The sequence below is a fragment of the Symphodus melops genome, assembly GCF_947650265.1.
Source record: "Symphodus melops genome assembly, chromosome: 16".
Lineage (NCBI taxonomy): Eukaryota > Metazoa > Chordata > Actinopteri > Labriformes > Labridae > Symphodus > Symphodus melops.
In genome coordinates, this window is record NC_136706.1 from 87,112 (window position 1) to 104,611 (window position 17,500).

Here is a 17,500-nt window from a genome sequence, read left to right on the forward strand (position 1 = left end):
CAGGGGGCGCTGGAGTCCCCCGTGTGTCCCTGCAGGGGGCGCTGGAGTCCCCCGTGTGTCCCTGCAGGGGGCGCTGGAGTCCCATGGATGGCGGTCTCCGTGCTGGAAATGCTGTCTCAGGTTAACTTTGAGTCAGGCTAACGACAGGCTGAGAGCTGAGGCCACGCCCACCTGTCAATCAGCTCAGCTACACGCCTTATTGTGAATAACTCTGATCCTTCATCCAATCAAAACTGCTGAGTCATCAAAACATTCCCCCCGTACAGTGTGTGTGGATGGAGACATGAGCTAATCACACCTATTTGGTTTTTTGAAGCAGGCTGTAAACATGTTCATGTCTGCTGTAAAAACAGGCTGTTTGAATGGGTGTGTATGTGACTTCCTGTGCTGCTGCAGCCAGCCTCTAGTGGACACTCCAGGTACTGCAGCCAGCCTCTAGTGGACACTCCAGGTACTGCAGCCAGCCTCTAGTGGACACTCCAGGTACTGCAGCCAGCCTCTAGTGGACACTCCAGGTACTGTAGCCAGCCTCTAGTGGACACTCCAGGTACTGCAGCCAGCCTCTAGTGGACACTCCAGGTACTGCAGCCAGCCTCTAGTGCAGGGTTTCTTAACCTTTTTGACCTTGGGGCCCAACATTTTCAGGGCAAGGTCGTCTGGGGCCCAATCGAGTGAATGGTTCTGATTTAACTTTTGGTCATTTTTATTTAATAGCTATTTGTGTCACTATGTTGTAATAATGAATCCTGTTCTTCATTTGTATGTTTTTTAATCAATATATAACCTATACATTGGCTAATTATGCATAAAACCTTGCACAAGTTAAGATCATTTAATTAATTTTGCTCATATAAAACCATGTTTTAGTGCATGTTTGTCAAATAAGTAACACAATCTAAACTTAGCAAAAAAGCAATAAAATTAGGTGCTCAATGAAGTTCGGTAGATTTGGTGAAATTAAAAAGAGCATTCTGTTTTGTGTAGCGCTGCCCCCCCGTTGCTGTCATTATTTGTTCGTTTTAAGAACCTCTCCATTATGTTTCCATTCAGATTCAGGTCCCGTTTCCACGGAGACGCTGTGACAGTAAGACGAAACATTTGGACATGCGCAGTAGTCGAGAACAAACAACAATGGCGGCGGCTATGTGCTTCAGCAGCTATTAGTGCTGTATCGTCTTTTAAAACAGAACCTTGATATGAGACATCGTGTGTCGCCACCAAAAGAGCAACGAATACTTGCGGCAAATAGTTCAACCTTTACCCGAGCACAGGGCGACCATACGCAGCGTTTAGGTAAGACTTGGGAGAACTCGCCGCTGAGCAGGATGTTGTGGAGGAAGTAGTTATACTGCTCAGTGTCGCGTTGTAAAGTTCCACTGCCCACTACTGGCCGGGCGTGACAACTACATCGTTTTCACTCAGACCTGCCGTGTAGACGGTCTGTAGTTTGAATCCGGAGTGCGGTCGTTTCGATGCATTTCTGTCATAGCGTCTCCGTGGAAACGGGGCCTCAGGGTCGTCACCTAGCAGAGTTGAGACTTCTCCGTAGACGTTAAGCTAAATATTCTTCTCCTTCTCGTGATGTAGGCCTACTTCTAACTGATGATACTGCCTCTGGTGGTCAGAGAGTATATTGCAGGCCAACGATCACGGCCCTTACGGCCCACAGATGCAAACATATTATCCCCTCGCGGCCCTGCAGGTGGCGCTCGCGGCCCTTCGAAGGGTTAAGGTTGGTTAAGAAACCCTGCTCTAGTGGACACTCCAGGTACTGCAGCCAGCCTCTAGTGGACACTCCAGGAACTGCAGGAGGTTACACTTCAGCATCAGCTTCAAACCCACGACACTGTCTGTACCTGAGGAGCACGACCTCCGCATTGAACTGAACCAGCACCTGGAGTTGGAGCAGCGTCTGTGATTGGTCCGGACGGTCTCACTGACGTCCGTCTCATCGATATCGATGCATCTTAAGACGACTTCAGATAAAATGAGATCACATGGAGAAGACAGCGACACAGAAAGAAACCTTCAGAAACAGACAGGTCCTTCAGGTCCAGATCTTTAAAATAAAGCCTCATAAAACCCAAATAAAGCCTCATAAAACCACATGTCCTGAGGACTGATTCATATTTACACATCAGAGGAGAACACATGGATAATAATATTCTCAAAAACTACACACAGACACTTTAGTTTGATTAAAGTTCAGTCAAATCCTCTTTTAGAGACTCTATTTAAACTTTATTTAAACTGTATTCATCGGGCTGAGCCTCTAAGAACTACAAAAAACACCTGAGAAAGACTACAAACTGCATGAAGGACTTCAAAGCTAGCGTTAGCATTCGAGGTTAGCCTGTTTGTAAGCAGAGATGCTAAAGCTAACACAGGTGACTTTAACACGTACCTGTGCTTTCACCGGAAACGTCCCACGGACAGTCTGACGGGCTCAGAGCTGATGTTTAACGACTCTGAACCGGGGAAGTTTCACCGGAGAAAGTACGTTATTGTTACGTCATCATCAAGCGACACAGCTGCGGGGACAGAAGACTGACGTCATATTTAAAGGATTTATGTTGTAAAGGTTATTAATGACGTTTTTACTCGACAGTTCTGCTTTAAATAAATTAAACATTAAACTCGTAAAGTTATTTTGAATAAAAGTTATGAAAGAAGATTTACTCTATAGAAGGGACATTTTACTGTTTTAGTCTGTGTTATATTGAAATCCTGGGGGGGTCGGTGCCTTGCCCAAGGGCACCTCTGCAGTGCTCAGGAAGACCAGCTGAGAGGACCAGACACACGGACGTGTGTGTGTGTGTGTGTGTGTGTGTGAGCATGTGTGTGTGTGAGCGTGTGTGTGCATGTGTGTGCGTGTGTGTGTGTGAGAGAGCATGTGTGTGTGCATGAGCATGTGTGTGTGAGCACATGCGTGTGTGTGAGAGAGCATGTGTGTGTGTGTGAGCACATGCGTGTGTGTGTGTGTGAGAGAGAGCACGTGTGTGCGTGTGTGAGCATGTGTGTGAGAGAGAGAGCACGTGTGTGTGCGTGTGTGTGAGCATGTGTGTGTGTGAGCACATGCGTGTGTGTGTGTGTGAGAGAGAGCACGTGTGTGTGCGTGTGTCACTGTGAAGACGTTTGGACCTTCTGTGAGTGTGTGTCCCTCTCAGCGTTGTTACGGCGAGCTCGTCAGAGAGGATGAAGGAACAAGCTGCACGCCACGTGTTGTTCAGAGGGAAATGAAGAGATTCCACTGAGAGCACGACGTGAGCTCTACAAACAAAGAATCACTGCAACCATAATTACTGCAAGAAGCCCCGACAACCCCCACACACACCGATCACCTGTGTGTGTGTGTGTGTGTGTGTGTGTGTGAGAAGAGTGTGTGTGTGTGTGTGTGAGAAGAGTGTGTGTGTGTGTGTGAGAAGAGTGTGAGTGTGTGTGTGTGTGTGTGTGTGTGTGTGTGTGTCTGTGTCTGTGTGTGTGTGTGTGTGTGTGTGTGAGAAGAGTGTGAGTGTGTGTGTGTGTGTGTGTGTGTGTCTGTGTCTGTGTGTGTGTGTGTGTGTGTGTGTGAGAAGAGTGTGAGTGTGTGTGTGTTTGTGTGTGTGTGTGTGTGTGTGTGTGTGTGTGTGAGGTGTTAATGAGTCTGTTTGTTTGTTAGACTCGACCATCACAGTCTGCTTCCTGTAGCCAGGTTAGCTTGTTAGCTTGCAGTGTTGCTACAAGCAGTAAACGTAGATCCTGCAGCGAGGGGGCGTGGCTTCAGGAGGAAGGGCCCAGTTTGAATGTTGTGTTTACAAACATTTCAGACTTTAAGCAGGAGAGCGTCACGTCCAGAGTTGTGAGTGGTGCGCAGATGTTTTTAAACCGTGGGAACAGATGTGTTGTTCCTGTCGTCACCATGTTTCCTCGTCTCGTGCTCATCACTTTGTGCTTCTTTAACAACAGAGGGGGGCGGAGCTGCGTCTGCATTTAATTAAGTGATACAGTGAGCGTCCTCCGTCCGGCCTTCATAATCCAGATCCAATCAGTTCATCAGACGTCTCTGTAAACACATCTGGCTCTTCTGTTGTTGTTAGCTTGTTCATGTTATTACTGTCCAACATGTTCGGCCTCCGAGGCTGCAGGACCTTTGACTGCTTCCACACACACTTTGAATGGAACTATAAATTGAAGTCTGGATGCTGCATGTCAGTCAAACAATGCTCTTTTGTCTGAGCAGAGTGATGTGTGGTCGGTCCGACAGCTTTTCTCTTCCTGGAACACTTCTTTATTTTGGCTGCATGACTCGCTGTTTCTCAAGCTCTTCTCTTCAACCTGTGGTTCAAATTAAAACCATGCTCCCCCGTGGGCTCCTTGGCGTCTTGGCGACCACGTTGGCTTCTGATTCTACCAAACGGAGATGATCCCTGAAGTCCTGGAGCGGTCTCAGAGCGTGCAGAGTCAGGACTGCAGGCTGAAGACTCCGCCCCCCCTGAGGGACTGGACCAGAGGAGGAGATGGGCTCTAAAGGGTGATTCTGGTTTCTGGCTTATCGATCACTTGTGAGCTCGTGGTGTTTATGAAGCGAGCCGGTCTGAGGTCTGTCAGCTCACAGGGGACGTGGGTCAGCTCACAGGGGACGTGGGTCAGCTCACAGGGGACGTGGGTCAGCTCGGCCTCTTGAAGGACAGAGCGCAGGGACACAGACGGAGCTGAAAGGAGCTCACGCTGACATGCAGCAGCTCTAAATGATCAACCTGAGAAGTTGCTCTGAAGTGTTCTGAAACTCTCCCTCAGCTGTTACGCTTCCAGTTTAAGAGCCTCTATAAAGGTTTGTAGTGAGGGCCATTAGGAGGCTGCGAGGAGGGGCCAGACCGGGGTCTTCAGGGTCCTCAGGGTCTTAGTAAAGATTTATTTACTATTAAAGAGACAGCAACATGCACAGTCATGGTTCACAGAGCCTCAGAGCTCAGACTGGAAGAGCTGAGTCTACTTTGTGCCTGGTCTCACTTCATGTTCATGTCTCTGTGGATCTCTGTCTGACACTGTGAGACGCTGGGACAGCAGAGACGGAGGTCGTCAAACACCGACGGTCTTCATGTCTCCGATGTTGTCTCTGAGTTATCTGCTCGTTCTGTGTCATCGGAGCTCAGTGTTTCTCCTCAGGCCAACACGAGCAGCAGGAAATGCTTGTTACCTGTCCACTGAGCTGGAAGTCATTACTGCAGCTCCTAAAGCTGCTGACTCATGTTCACGTGTGTGTGTGTGTGTGTGTGTGTGTGCGCGCTGCGGGCTACGAGGAGCAGGCCATGCTAAAGACGGGCGGAAGGAAGGAGGAGATGAAAGTGAGGAGCTGCTCCTAATGACAGAGGAGAGCACATCAGAAACTGAGTCCAGTCTATTGGAGCTAATGAGCTGGAGACGCCACGACACACACGCAGGAACCTGGTTCTGTTTATCAGCCCCGCAGAGGTCTCAGCTCAGGGGGGCGCCACTTCACCGCCGGGTCACTTTCTCATCCTCTGTGTGTGTGTGTGTGTGTGTGTGTGTGTGTGTGTGTGTGTGTGTGTGTGTGTGAGAAAGTGACAAGTCATGCAGTCACTCACTGGATCAGAGCGGTACGCCAGACGAATCATGACTCAGCAGTTTTTGAAGTGCGTCTCCACAGATCTCCTAGTTCTGTTAAGCATGTTCCAGTATGAGTTAGCATCAGGCTAACAGCTGGCGTGTAACGTATGGTTCAGTTTAGGATGTATGTGCACACAAAGAGCTCTGAGGGGGGCAAATGTGGATGTTGCAATCTAAAGACAAAGACCCCCCCCCCACACACACACAACCCTCGATTTTAAATTAGATCCAGGAGACACCAGTGAATGGGCCCTCTGTGCTTTTGTTATAAGACACACACACACACACACACACACACACACACACACACACACACACACACACACACACACACACACACACACACACACACACACACACACACACACACACACACACACACACACACACACACACACACACACACACACACACACACACACACACACACACACACACACACACACACACACACACACACACACACACACACACACACACACTTCCAGGGTAAATTGTGTAATCTGCCTCAGCGAGCTGGCGCTGTACAGCTGGACTGACTTCTCTGCCTCCATGAGAACGCATCAGGCTCTGTGGAAACCCGGTTGGAGGGGGGGGGGGGGGTTAGCCTCCAGCAGGCGAGAGAGGGGGGTGATCCCCCACGTTTCTATTTACTTTATACTTCACTTTTACCCAAACAGGAGGTCTCTGGGGTCAGACAAATCGAGTGCACATGAGCTCCTGGAAACAGAGCAGGACCGATCCAGATCTGAAGTTTCTTAGAAACGTTTCTTTTATCAGCGTGTGATGAAGAAGAGTTCGAACTTATTTGAGTATAACCTCAGATTAAAGAAAATCACTGCAGGTCATCTTGGAATGACTCAGCATTTATTCTTCAGGGTGTTGCTGCTTTATTCAGCATCATTCCTCCTGATCTACGACCTCAAAGGACATGCAGCAAAGGGCAGAGGTCGGATTTGAACCACTAACCTCCAGGATAAGAAAGGTTTGAAAGATGAGAGGAAGCACCTCTGTCTGCTGTGGAGGACGGACACACACACACACACACACACACACACACACACACACACACACACACACACACACACACACACACACACACACACACACACACACACACACACACACACACACACACACACACACACACACACACACACACACACACACACACACACACACACACACACACACACACACACACACACACACACACACACACACACACACAGTGAGGCTCACTTCTCCCCTCATGTGAAAACCACTCACATCGTCCTCGACAGAGAAGTTCATCCTAAACGTCCTTTAAAGAGAACAACATGTTAGCTGCTCCCGCTGCGCTTAATGCCAAACACAACATGAGAACAATACATGTACAGTGTTTGTGGACATGCAGAGACGTAACAAACACACAGGAGCATCTGGAGAGACAGTGTGGTGTCATACGCACGCCAAGTAACACGCCAGCACGGAGCCAGACGGAGAGTTTCTGACCACCTGGGTCACACGGACATGAGGCCTGCTGGTCAGTGCTGGGTCACACGGACATGAGGCCTGCTGGTCAGTGCTGGGTCACACGGACATGAGGCCTGCTGGTCAGTGCTGGGTCACACGGACATGAGGCCTGCTGGTCAGTGCTGGGTCACACGGACATGAGGCCTGCTGGTCAGTGCTGGGTCACACGGACATGAGGCCTGCTGGTCAGTGCTGGGTCACACGGACATGAGGCCTGCTGGTCAGTGCTGGGTCACACGGACATGAGGCCTGCTGGTCAGTGCTGGGTCACACGGACATGAGGCCTGCTGGTCAGTGCTGGGTCACACGGACATGAGGCCTGCTGGTCAGTGCTGGGTCACACGGACATGAGGCCTGCTGGTCAGTGCTGGGTCACACGGACATGAGGCCCGCTGGTCAGTGCTGGGTCACACGGACATGAGGCCCGCTGGTCAGTGCTGGGTCACACGGACATGAGGCCCGCTGGTCAGTGCTGGGTCACACGGACATGAGGCCCGCTGGTCAGTGCTGGGTCACACGGACATGAGGCCCGCTGGTCAGTGCTGGGTCACACGGACATGAGGCCCGCTGGTCAGTGCTGGGTCACACGGACATGAGGCCCGCTGGTCAGTGCTGGGTCACACGGACATGAGGCCCGCTGGTCAGTGCTGGGTCACACGGACATGAGGCCCGCTGGTCAGTGCTGGGTCACACGGACATGAGGCCTGCTGGTCAGTGCTGGGTCACACGGACATGAGGCCTGCTGGTCAGTGCTGGGTCACCCTGCAGGGCGTCCCGTCCATGACCAGGTCACCTGTGTTCACTCGGCCTCGTCTCTGATTCTGACCATCAGACGCTGCTCAGCACAGATGATGAGATCAGGAAGTGTGTGACGTGTTCACACTCAGTGATGCTCCTCCTCTCTTCACCTTTTATTACTACAGCTCACCTGTTCCTTCACAGCCAGGACGACCAGAGGACACTCCTGCAGCATGAGTCAGTGCTGCCCCCAAGAGGCCAAGTCTGCACATTACAGTAAAGAGTCCATCAGTATGAACTCATCCATTCACACATTCACACACTGATGGTAGAGGCTGCTGCAGAGTCCATCAGTATGAACTCATCAAGGTTTGTTAAAAGTCTCGGATGTTTTCAGAGGTCACAGAGGTCAAAGGTGTTTGTACAGAAACAGTAAACGTGATGTTTTGAGGCTGTAAATAAACGGTTTATTCAGAATCACACAGAAGACGTGCGAGTGTTTCATCGAGTCCAGAGAGCAAAGCATGACTCAGCACATCTCGCCACGTCAGAACGTCACCACTTTAGTCTGTTTGGGTTTGACCTTCTTCACCGGAACGTGGACGTCCTCGTAGTCGGCGCTCATGTTGTTGGACAGCCAGGAGACGGTCACAGAGTTCGCTGCAGGAAGAGGAAGTCAAGATGAGACGGAGGACGAAGAACTCGGAGGTTAAAGACGGAGACGCAGGACACTCACTTGCAGCCTGGTGCTCGGGACAATCCTTCTGAAAGTGTTCCACTGAGCCACACACTCGACAGCTCCCTCCTGCAAACACAGACGCCGTCACTTTAAGGGCTGTTTAAAGGGGCCAGCTGACCGGTGGCGTGTGGCGTGTGGCGCTCAGCTCCTACCTTGTGCGTAAAGTCCTTTGGGATTATCCGGGCAGCCCCGCGACAAGTGTCCCGTCTGACCACAGATGAAACACTTTGCGTACGGATAATCACCTGGAACAACATTCACTTGTTAATAAAGAGCGTTTCTACCCGAGCGTGTGACAGACGGCACGCCGTCCGGTCCTCACCCAGAGCCGGATCCACTTTAGCTCGACACTTCTGGATCTCGTGCTCGGTGGAGCCGCAGCGGTAACAGATTCCTCGACCCATCTCCTCGTCTCTGTCGGCCTCCGGGCAGTCGGCCAATCCGTGGCCGGGCTTCCTGCAGTTAAAACACAGCTGGAGGGGAGGAGGGAGCGAGGAGACAAGGAAAGGAATGACAGGAAGCAAAGGAGGGAATATGAGGGCCAGGGTTAAAAACACCAAAGACCAGAACCCGGACTAAACCGAGGACTCAGTGTCACAGTCTCTCACCATGTTGCTCTTCTTGTCCGTCTGTCTCTTTATCCGCCGGTCCTCTCTTCTTCTGTCCTTCTTCAGGGCGGTCTCCACCTCCTCCCTGACCTCCCGTTCCTCCTCCCTCGCCCCTCTCTCTCCTCTGGGTAGGGGCCGTCCGCTCTGCTGCAGATACTCCATGAAGCCGTTCACGTCCTCGTTGTCGTAGTCCTTCTTCTTACGGTTTGGTTTCTTCACACCTGATCCCCCGGGCTGAGTCCCTCTCAGGTAGTCTCCTCCTTTGTTACCTGAAGGTCCTCCAAACCTCCCTCGGTCACTCCCTCCCGCTCCTCTTCCTCCTCCTCCCCCTCCTCTTCCTCCTCCTCCGGCCTTCAGTCGACTCCATGGAGTGGCCTCTGCTTCCTTGTGTTTGTGGACGTTGTTGGCTCTCGCCCACCTCGTCATCACTGCAGCCTCTGATGATGAAGAGTTTCGTTCAGACTCAAACATCAAAATCATTGAAGAAACTTCCACACATTCAGAACATCTCCAGAGCCCCCCCCCCCCCCCCCCCCAATCTCCTGGCTCCTCCCCCTAACACCTTTCCTTAACTCCTTTATGAAGTCTCCTAACACACTTTTATCCAAACTAAAGTCAGACTTTCAGTTTTATCATGTTAAATGTTCTTTCATTAAACTGGAACCATAACCCTAACCCTTTCATGTCAAGTCTTTGAAACACAGCTAGAACAACATCTTTAAAAGAATAACAATAATAATAACCGAACAGCTGATGTTAGCATGTATGTTAGCATGTAGCAGCTAGCTCAGCACGCCGTTAGCTTGTTTTGGTTTTATTAAAACATAAATAATCATCTAACATGATATCAGAACATGTTCTTCAAATATGAATAAAGAATAAAGATCGTTACCTTGCTGAGACTTCAGCCCATGTGTTTCTATTTATTCCGGAAGAATTCCGTCTTCTTCTACGGATTTGTAGCGCCGCACAGCAGCGTGTCACGCGCATTAGCGCCCCCGCCTGTCGCGGCTGACTCATCACATTCAGTCTGAATAAGGTTTCTCTCTGACAGCTGCTGCTCAAACAAACGAGGACAGAACTGTCTCATGAAGCACACATAAAACCAACAATATCAATAATAATATAGATTTCATATTTATAAATATCAGAATCATATCGGAGCTGAAAAAATCAGATGAGTGAATCTTTAATTAAAATAAATAACGTCTCCCTCTTTTCTCTTTGCCGTCCCGCTCGAGACCTTCTTCCATTTTTATTCTGTTTTCATTTCTTCCAGGTGAATCCTACCTGAGACTTTAATCCACGACCACGCCCACTAACCCCTAACCAAAGGATCGCCAACAACTGGACACGTTTAACCGTGTCACATCCCTCTTCATCCTCAGCTCTCTTCATCCATCAGTGCTAACGAGGCAGCAGCTCACAGGTGGATTTAATGTGCCTAACGAGGTGAGAGGCCTCCAGAAGCTTCCGTGTGAGATGATGATGCTGCTGCTGCTCTCTGCTCTGCTGTTTGTTCAACACGGTAAGAAACCAACCAGAGAAGCTTTGAATGAGCCTGCAAACACCCCTAACCTGCTCATGTGTTCACTTTCAGCCCATGCTGCCCCCCTCCAAGGTGAGAGTGTGTGTGTGTGTGTGTGTGTGTGTGTGTGTGTGTGTGTGTGTGTGTGTGTGTGTGTGTGTGTGTGTGTGTGTGTGTGTGTGTGTGTGTGTGTGTGTGTGTGTGTGTGTGTGTGTGTGTGTGTGTGTGTGTGTGTGTGTGTGTGTGTGTGTGTGTGTGTGTGTGTGTGTGTGTGTGTGTGTGTGTGTGTGTGTGTGTGTGTGTGTGTGTGTGTGTGTGTGTGTGTGAACAGGTGTGTGTGTGTGTGTGTGTGTGAACAGGTGTGTGTGTGTGTGTGAACAGGTGTGTGTGTGTGTGTGTGTGTGAACAGGTGTGTGTGTGTGTGTGTGTGTGAACAGGTGTGTGTGTGTGTGAACAGGTGTGTGTGTGTGTGTGTGTGTGAACAGGTGTGTGTGTGTGTGTGTGTGAACAGGTGTGTGTGTGAGAGAGTGAGTGAACAGGTGTGTGTGTGTGAGAGTGAGTGAACAGGTGTGGGTGTGTGTGTGTGTGTGTGTGTGTGTGAGTGAACAGGTGTGTGTGTGTGTGTGAGTGAACAGGTGTGTGTGTGTGTGTGTGTGTGAACAGGTGTGTGTGTGAGAGAGTGAGTGAACAGGTGTGTGTGTGTGAGAGTGAGTGAACAGGTGTGTGTGTGTGTGTGAGAGTGAGTGAACAGGTGTGGGTGTGTGTGTGTGTGTGTGTGAGTGAACAGGTGTGTGTGTGTGAGAGTGAGTGAACAGGTGTGTGTGTGTGAGAGTGAGTGAACAGGTGTGGGTGTGTGTGTGTGTGTGTGTGAGTGAACAGGTGTGTGTGTGTGAGAGTGAGTGAACAGGTGTGTGTGTGTTGTTGCAGCGCTGCATGGAGGCTGGCTCATCAGTGCGTTGGCGTATATGGACAAGAACCCGGAGACTTTAGACGGTGAGTCCTCTCTGATTGGTCCCCGTGTTTACCTGCAGCAGGTGAGCAGAGGAGGTCGGACAGGAACATTTGAAGTCAGTGTTTGTTCTCTGATTTCATCGTGACAGAGCTGATGACTAAAACCTTCACGGTGTCCGAGGGAGACGTCCTGCTGTCGGTCAGTGACCTTTAATTAACACGTGTAGTGACAGCATGTGACCACAGAGGAGGAGAGCAGCTCTCTGATTGGCTGACTGATCACAGAGGAGGAGAGCAGCTCTCTGATTGGCTGAGGTGCACTGTGAGTGTGTTGAATGTTTCTGTCCCCTCAGGACGACAGGAACGCCGTGGGGAGCGTGTGGCCGACCTGCGAGGTGGCGTTCGTGGTCAGTGAAGAGCTAGGTACGAACCGCTAACACAGCTTCACTGTCGCTCGCCCATGTCACCGTGGAGAGAACGTGTGTGCTTTCTGTTCCAGCCCACAGGAAGCAGGACATCCTGTCCGCCATGGCCAAGCTGTCCGAACACACGTGTGTGACGTTCCACGAGCGAACGTCGGAGACGGACTACCTGCTGTTCAAAACGAGCAAAGGGTAAGACGGCGTCTCCGCTGACACCATGACGTCTGTAGCGTGTGCGCAGCGAACACCCGGCTCTGTGTGTGTCGTAGCTGTGCGTCGTACGTGGGCTTCAGGGGAGGAGAGCAGCTGCTGTTGGTGGGGCCGCCGTGCATGGTGGGTAATATCATCCATGAGCTCCTCCACGCTCTGGGCTTCCACCATGAGCACACGAGGATGGACCGCGAGCAGCACATCACCGTCCTGCCCGAGAACATCATGTCAGGTGAGTCCTCAGTCTGGACCTGGATCGGGTCTGTCCTCAGTCTGGACCTGGATCGGGTCTGTCCTCTCACGGACGGGTCAGCGGTCCTGCTCGCGTTCTTTCTTTCACGGGTTCGCTGGCGTTTGTCTTTCAGGGATGGAGGACAACTTCAAGAAGAAACCAGGAGACACGTTTGGACTTCCTTATGACATCACGTCCATCCTGCACTACGGCAGGTAGATCCTGAGGACACGAGGGGACACGAGACCTGCACGCCTTCTGTCCCGGACTCACTTTGTCTTCTTCTCTCCTCAGCTCCTTTTTCTCCGTCAACGGTCTGCCCACCATCGTCTCAAAGTCCGACGTGGACCAGATGGGACAGAGACAAAGACTGACGGAGAGCGACATCAAGAGAGTCCGTCAGCTGTACGGCTGCGGTGAGAGTCCTCTGACCCGGGACGGACGCGTCCTCTGACCCGGGACGGGCGCGTCCTCTCGGAGACGGTTAAACACGTTCTGAGTTCCCGGGCATGATGGGATACATGATAGAACAGGGTCTCCTCCGGGTCCAGCAGGATCCTGATCAGATGCCTGAACCCCCTTAACCGAGTCCTCTCAATATGAAGCTGTGCTGAATGTCTAAGCTCCTCCCCCTCTCTCTGAGGCGGAGCCTGAACAGCCGTCACAGGAAGCTCAGTCACTTCCTGAAGCTCGTGATCTGACCTCTGACCTCTGTTCTTTTCTCTGCAGACGTTCCTAAAAAGGAGAAGAAGAAGAAGAAGAGCGGCGACGGAGACGCAGAGAAGGATCCAAACATCAGCAGCACGAAGACTCCGCTCACTGCTGCCCCATGATCCTCTGCTTCCCTGCAGCAGCTGAGCGCCGCCACAGGAGGGCGCCACAACACCAGCTGACTGAACTGAACCTTCTTAATAAAAGCATCAGAACACCTGCGAGGCCTCGTCTTAATGAACGTGTTGGACAGGAGGCAGCGAGTGCACACGGGCGCCACACGCCACGCTCCACATGTAGCGATCTCCACGCCACGTTCCACATGCAACACGCCACGCTCCACACACCACGCTCTATACGCCACGGTCCACGCCACGTTCCACATGCAACACGCCACGCTCCATGTAGCGCCACGCTCTACACGCCACGCTCCACATGTAGCGCTCCACACGCCACGCTCCACATGTAGCACTCTACACGCCACGCTCCACGCCACGTTCCACATGCAACACGCCACGCTCCATGTAGCGCCACGCTCTACACGCCACGCTCCACATGTAGCGCTCTCCACGCCACGTTCCACATGCAACACGCCACGCTCCACATGTAGCGCCACGCTCTACACGCCACGTTCCACATGCCACGCTCCACATGTAGCGCTCCACACGCCACGCTCCACACGCCACGCTCCACACGCCACGCTCCACACGCCACGCTCTACACGCCACGTTCCACATGCCATTTTCCACATGTAGCGCTCTACACGCCACGCTCTACACGCCACGCTCCACATGCAACACGCCACGCTCCATGTAGCGCCACGCTCTACACGCGACGCTCCACATGCAACACGCCACGCTCCATGTAGCGCCACGCTCTACACGCCACGCTCCACATGCAACACGCCACGCTCCATGTAGCGCCACGCTCTACACGCCACGTTCCACATGCCATGTTCCACATGTAGCGCCACGCTCTACACTCCACGCTCCACACGCCACGTTGTTTCTCAAGTCCTTGACGATGATGTGTAGATGATGAAGAAATATCGGCTGACACTGACTTGCATGTAATATAAGAAACAGCATCAGTCCAGGTGAGCCGTGTTACCTGGGAGAGTCAGCAGCCAGGTGTGAACAAAGACAGACTCCAGTATTTATACAGGTCCAAACAACATCAGGACATTTAGGACTTTATTTAGGCTTTGATCCTTCAGGTGTGCATCTCCTACAGTCCTGCACCCCTTGTGCTTCCTCAGGTGACTTCAAGGTCACACAGGTCACCATGAGGTGACTTCAAGGTCACACAGGTCACCATGAGGTGACTTCTTATCTCCCCCAGTGAATCCTCAGAGTCTGTTCTCACTTCAATACCAAACTGTTTATGTTTCCCAGTCTGAAGGAATGACCCCAAATAGACCCCTTCACACACACACGCACGCTCCACACGTAGCGCTCCACATGTAACGCTCCACGCTCCACACACCACGCTTGACGCTCCACACACCACGCTCCACATGTAGCGCTCCACACGCCACGCTCCACACGCCACGCTCCACATGTAGCGCTCCACACGCCACGCTCCACATGTAGCGCTCCACACACCACGCTCCACATGTAGCGCTCCACACGCCACGCTCCACATGTAGCGCTCCACACGCCACGCTCCACATGTAGCGCTCCACACACCACGCTCCACATGTAGCGCTCCACACGCCACGCTCCACATGTAGCGCTCCACACACCACGCTCCACATGTAGCGCTCCACACACCACGCTCCACATGTAGCGCTCCACACGCCACGCTCCACATGTAGCGCTCCACATGTAGCGCTCCACACTCCACGCTCCACATGTAGCGCTCCACACTCCACGCTCCACATGTAGCGCTCCACACACCACGCTCCACATGTAGCGCTCCACACACCACGCTCCACATGTAGCGCTCCACACGCCACGCTCCACATGTAGCGCTCCACGCGCCACACACCACGCTCCACACGTAGCGCTCCACACGCCACGCTCCACATGTAGCGCTCCACACGCCACGCTCCACATGTAGCGCTCCACGCGCCACACTCCACGCTCCACATGTAGCGCTCCACGCTCCACGCGCCACACTCCACGCTCCACACTCCACACGCCATACACCACACGCCACGCTCCACATGTAGCGCTCCACGCTCCACACGCCACAGTACAGAAATGAGCGTCTGAAGAGAACGTTTCTCAGGAGTGACTTTTATAAAATATTATTGACTAAGAAACGAGCCGTCATGGCGTCACACGTCTTTAACGTGACGTTTTATAAAAGTGACGTTTCACAGAAGAAGCTGTGTGGTCATCACTGATTGGTCCTTGGAGCTGTGAGGTCATAATAGCTCTCAGAGCAGCTGATGCAGTTTGTTGACCTGTAATTATTAAAAGTCCTGATGTTCTTGTCTCCATCCTGATCCGTCTGTTCTCTGACCTCGCTTTGTCTCGCCGCGTCACATGACCTCGCTTCGTCTCCTGCACACCGTGAGGTCACATGACCTCGTGTTTGTTAAAGAGTCCTGAAACGTTCCAGGCGAGCGAGAACGCAAACACAGACGTTATTTCACTGCGAGCTTCTCCTGCTGCTCGCCTCGGAAACTGTCCGAGTGAGATCAGACCCGGAGCCGACCCCGGCGAGCGCGCCACGTTCCTAAACGCTTTGACCTCCACGCCGGTCATGTGACTGAACGTTAAGAACGCTTCTCATCACACGGGATGTTTGTTTTAACATTTCTCAGATATTTTTTGTCACTAATGTTGGATCAGCGTGTCGGCACAGTGTGCCGTCTGTAATTATCATGTTTGTTTAACAATCCTGTTCTGATCCTTTGAATCAGCGGGGTCAAAGGTCACAGAGTCACTGAAGCTGCCTGTATAGAAGAGAAGCTTCAAAACACCATTTACCAACAATGAGAGAAAAAAGAGCTCAACCTCTACAGACTGTCTGCACGCCACCTCTACAGACTGTCTGCACGCCACCTCTACAGACTGTCTGCACGCCACCTCTACCACCTCTACAGACTGTCTGCACGCCACCTCTACAGACTGTCTGCACGCCACCTCTACAGACTGTCTGCACGCCACCTCTACAGACTGTCTGCACGCCACCTCTACCGTCTCTACAGACTGTCTGCACGCCACCTCTACAGACTGTCTGCACGCCACCTCTACCGTCTCTACAGACTGTCTGCACGCCATCTCTACCGTCTCTACAGACTGTCTGCACGCCACCTCTACCGTCTCTACAGACTGTCTGCACGCCACCTCTACAGACTGTCTGCACGCCACCTCTACAGACTGTCTGCACGCCACCTCTGCAGACTGTCTGCACGCCACCTCTACAGACTGTCTGCACGCCACCTCTACAGACTGTCTGCACGCCACCTCTACCGTCTCTACAGACTGTCTGCACGCCATCTCTACAGACTGTCTGCACGCCACCTCTACAGACTGCCTGCACGCCACCTCTACAGACTGTCTGCACGCCACCTCTATAGACTGTCTGCACGCCACCTCTACAGACTGTCTGCACGCCACCTCTACAGACTGTCTGCACGCCACCTCTACAGACTGTCTGCACGCCACCTCTACAGACTGTCTGCACGCCACCTCTACAGACTGTCAGCACGCCACCTCTACAGACTGTCTGCACGCCACCTCTACAGACTGTCTGCACGCCACCTCTACAGACTGTCTGCACGCCACCTCTACAGACTGTCTGCACGCCACCTCTACAGACTGTCTGCACGCCACCTCTACAGACTGTCTGCACGCCACCTCTACAGACTGTCTGCACGCCACCTCTACAGACTGTCAGCACGCCACCTCTACTTTTACTGTCTTTTCTACTTTTAATTGACTCCGTCACCGTGTTATTTCTGATCTATAACTAATATCAGTGGATGGTGAGATGGATCACAGAGAAACACACAGCTAGCTTGTGTCCTGTTAGCCAATCAAAGGCGAGGATGATTAAACTGAATTTAAATTAAATATAACTACAGTAAATATTAGAACATGTAAATATATCAGTGTAAACTCAGCAAAGGTAAAAAGGTAAATATATGAAAGCACATTCTGAATGATTTGAATATATAAGGAAACGCACGTGCGTGATTACATGTGTGAGTGTAAAGTGAAAACACACTCAGCTCTCAGTAAAAAGTACGTTTTTACTCTCCACCTGTCCTCGCGGGTTTCACCT

General features: G+C 51.8%; 3 protein-coding genes across 3 annotated transcripts in view; 1 reads left to right on the forward strand and 2 right to left on the reverse strand.

Moving 5' to 3' along the window:
* LOC306836803 (DNA repair protein XRCC4-like) overlaps positions 1 to 2,531 on the reverse strand; it is an 11,088-nt gene extending 8,557 nt beyond the window's left edge. The window contains exons 1-2 of the mRNA XM_079364110.1: positions 2,405 to 2,531; positions 1,895 to 1,976 (exon numbers count right to left, since the gene is read on the reverse strand). Coding sequence (XP_079220236.1) covers positions 1,895 to 1,952 — 58 coding nt within the window. The 5' untranslated portion in view covers positions 1,953 to 1,976; positions 2,405 to 2,531. The remainder of the gene's footprint in view (positions 1 to 1,894; positions 1,977 to 2,404) is intronic.
* A 5,768-nt stretch (positions 2,532 to 8,299) lies between these two features.
* On the reverse strand, positions 8,300 to 10,261 carry zcchc9 (zinc finger, CCHC domain containing 9). Its single transcript, XM_079364114.1, has 6 exons — positions 10,100 to 10,261; positions 9,208 to 9,644; positions 8,922 to 9,072; positions 8,752 to 8,844; positions 8,597 to 8,665; positions 8,300 to 8,520 (listed from the first exon to the last, which is right to left on the reverse strand). The coding sequence occupies exons 2-6, from the start codon at positions 9,631 to 9,633 to the stop codon at positions 8,408 to 8,410; spliced, it is 852 nt and encodes a 283-aa protein (XP_079220240.1). The 5' UTR covers positions 9,634 to 9,644; positions 10,100 to 10,261; the 3' UTR covers positions 8,300 to 8,407.
* Positions 10,262 to 11,638: 1,377 nt separating this feature from the next.
* LOC306836578 (zinc metalloproteinase nas-4) lies at positions 11,639 to 13,383 on the forward strand (the record flags this gene model as incomplete). Its single annotated transcript, XM_079363752.1, has 8 exons — positions 11,639 to 11,728; positions 11,836 to 11,885; positions 12,040 to 12,109; positions 12,186 to 12,300; positions 12,378 to 12,550; positions 12,684 to 12,765; positions 12,845 to 12,966; positions 13,280 to 13,383. Exons 1-8 carry the CDS (start codon positions 11,701 to 11,703, stop codon positions 13,381 to 13,383), a joined length of 744 nt encoding a protein of 247 aa, XP_079219878.1. The 5' UTR covers positions 11,639 to 11,700.
* Between the last annotated feature and the right edge of the window lie 4,117 nt (positions 13,384 to 17,500).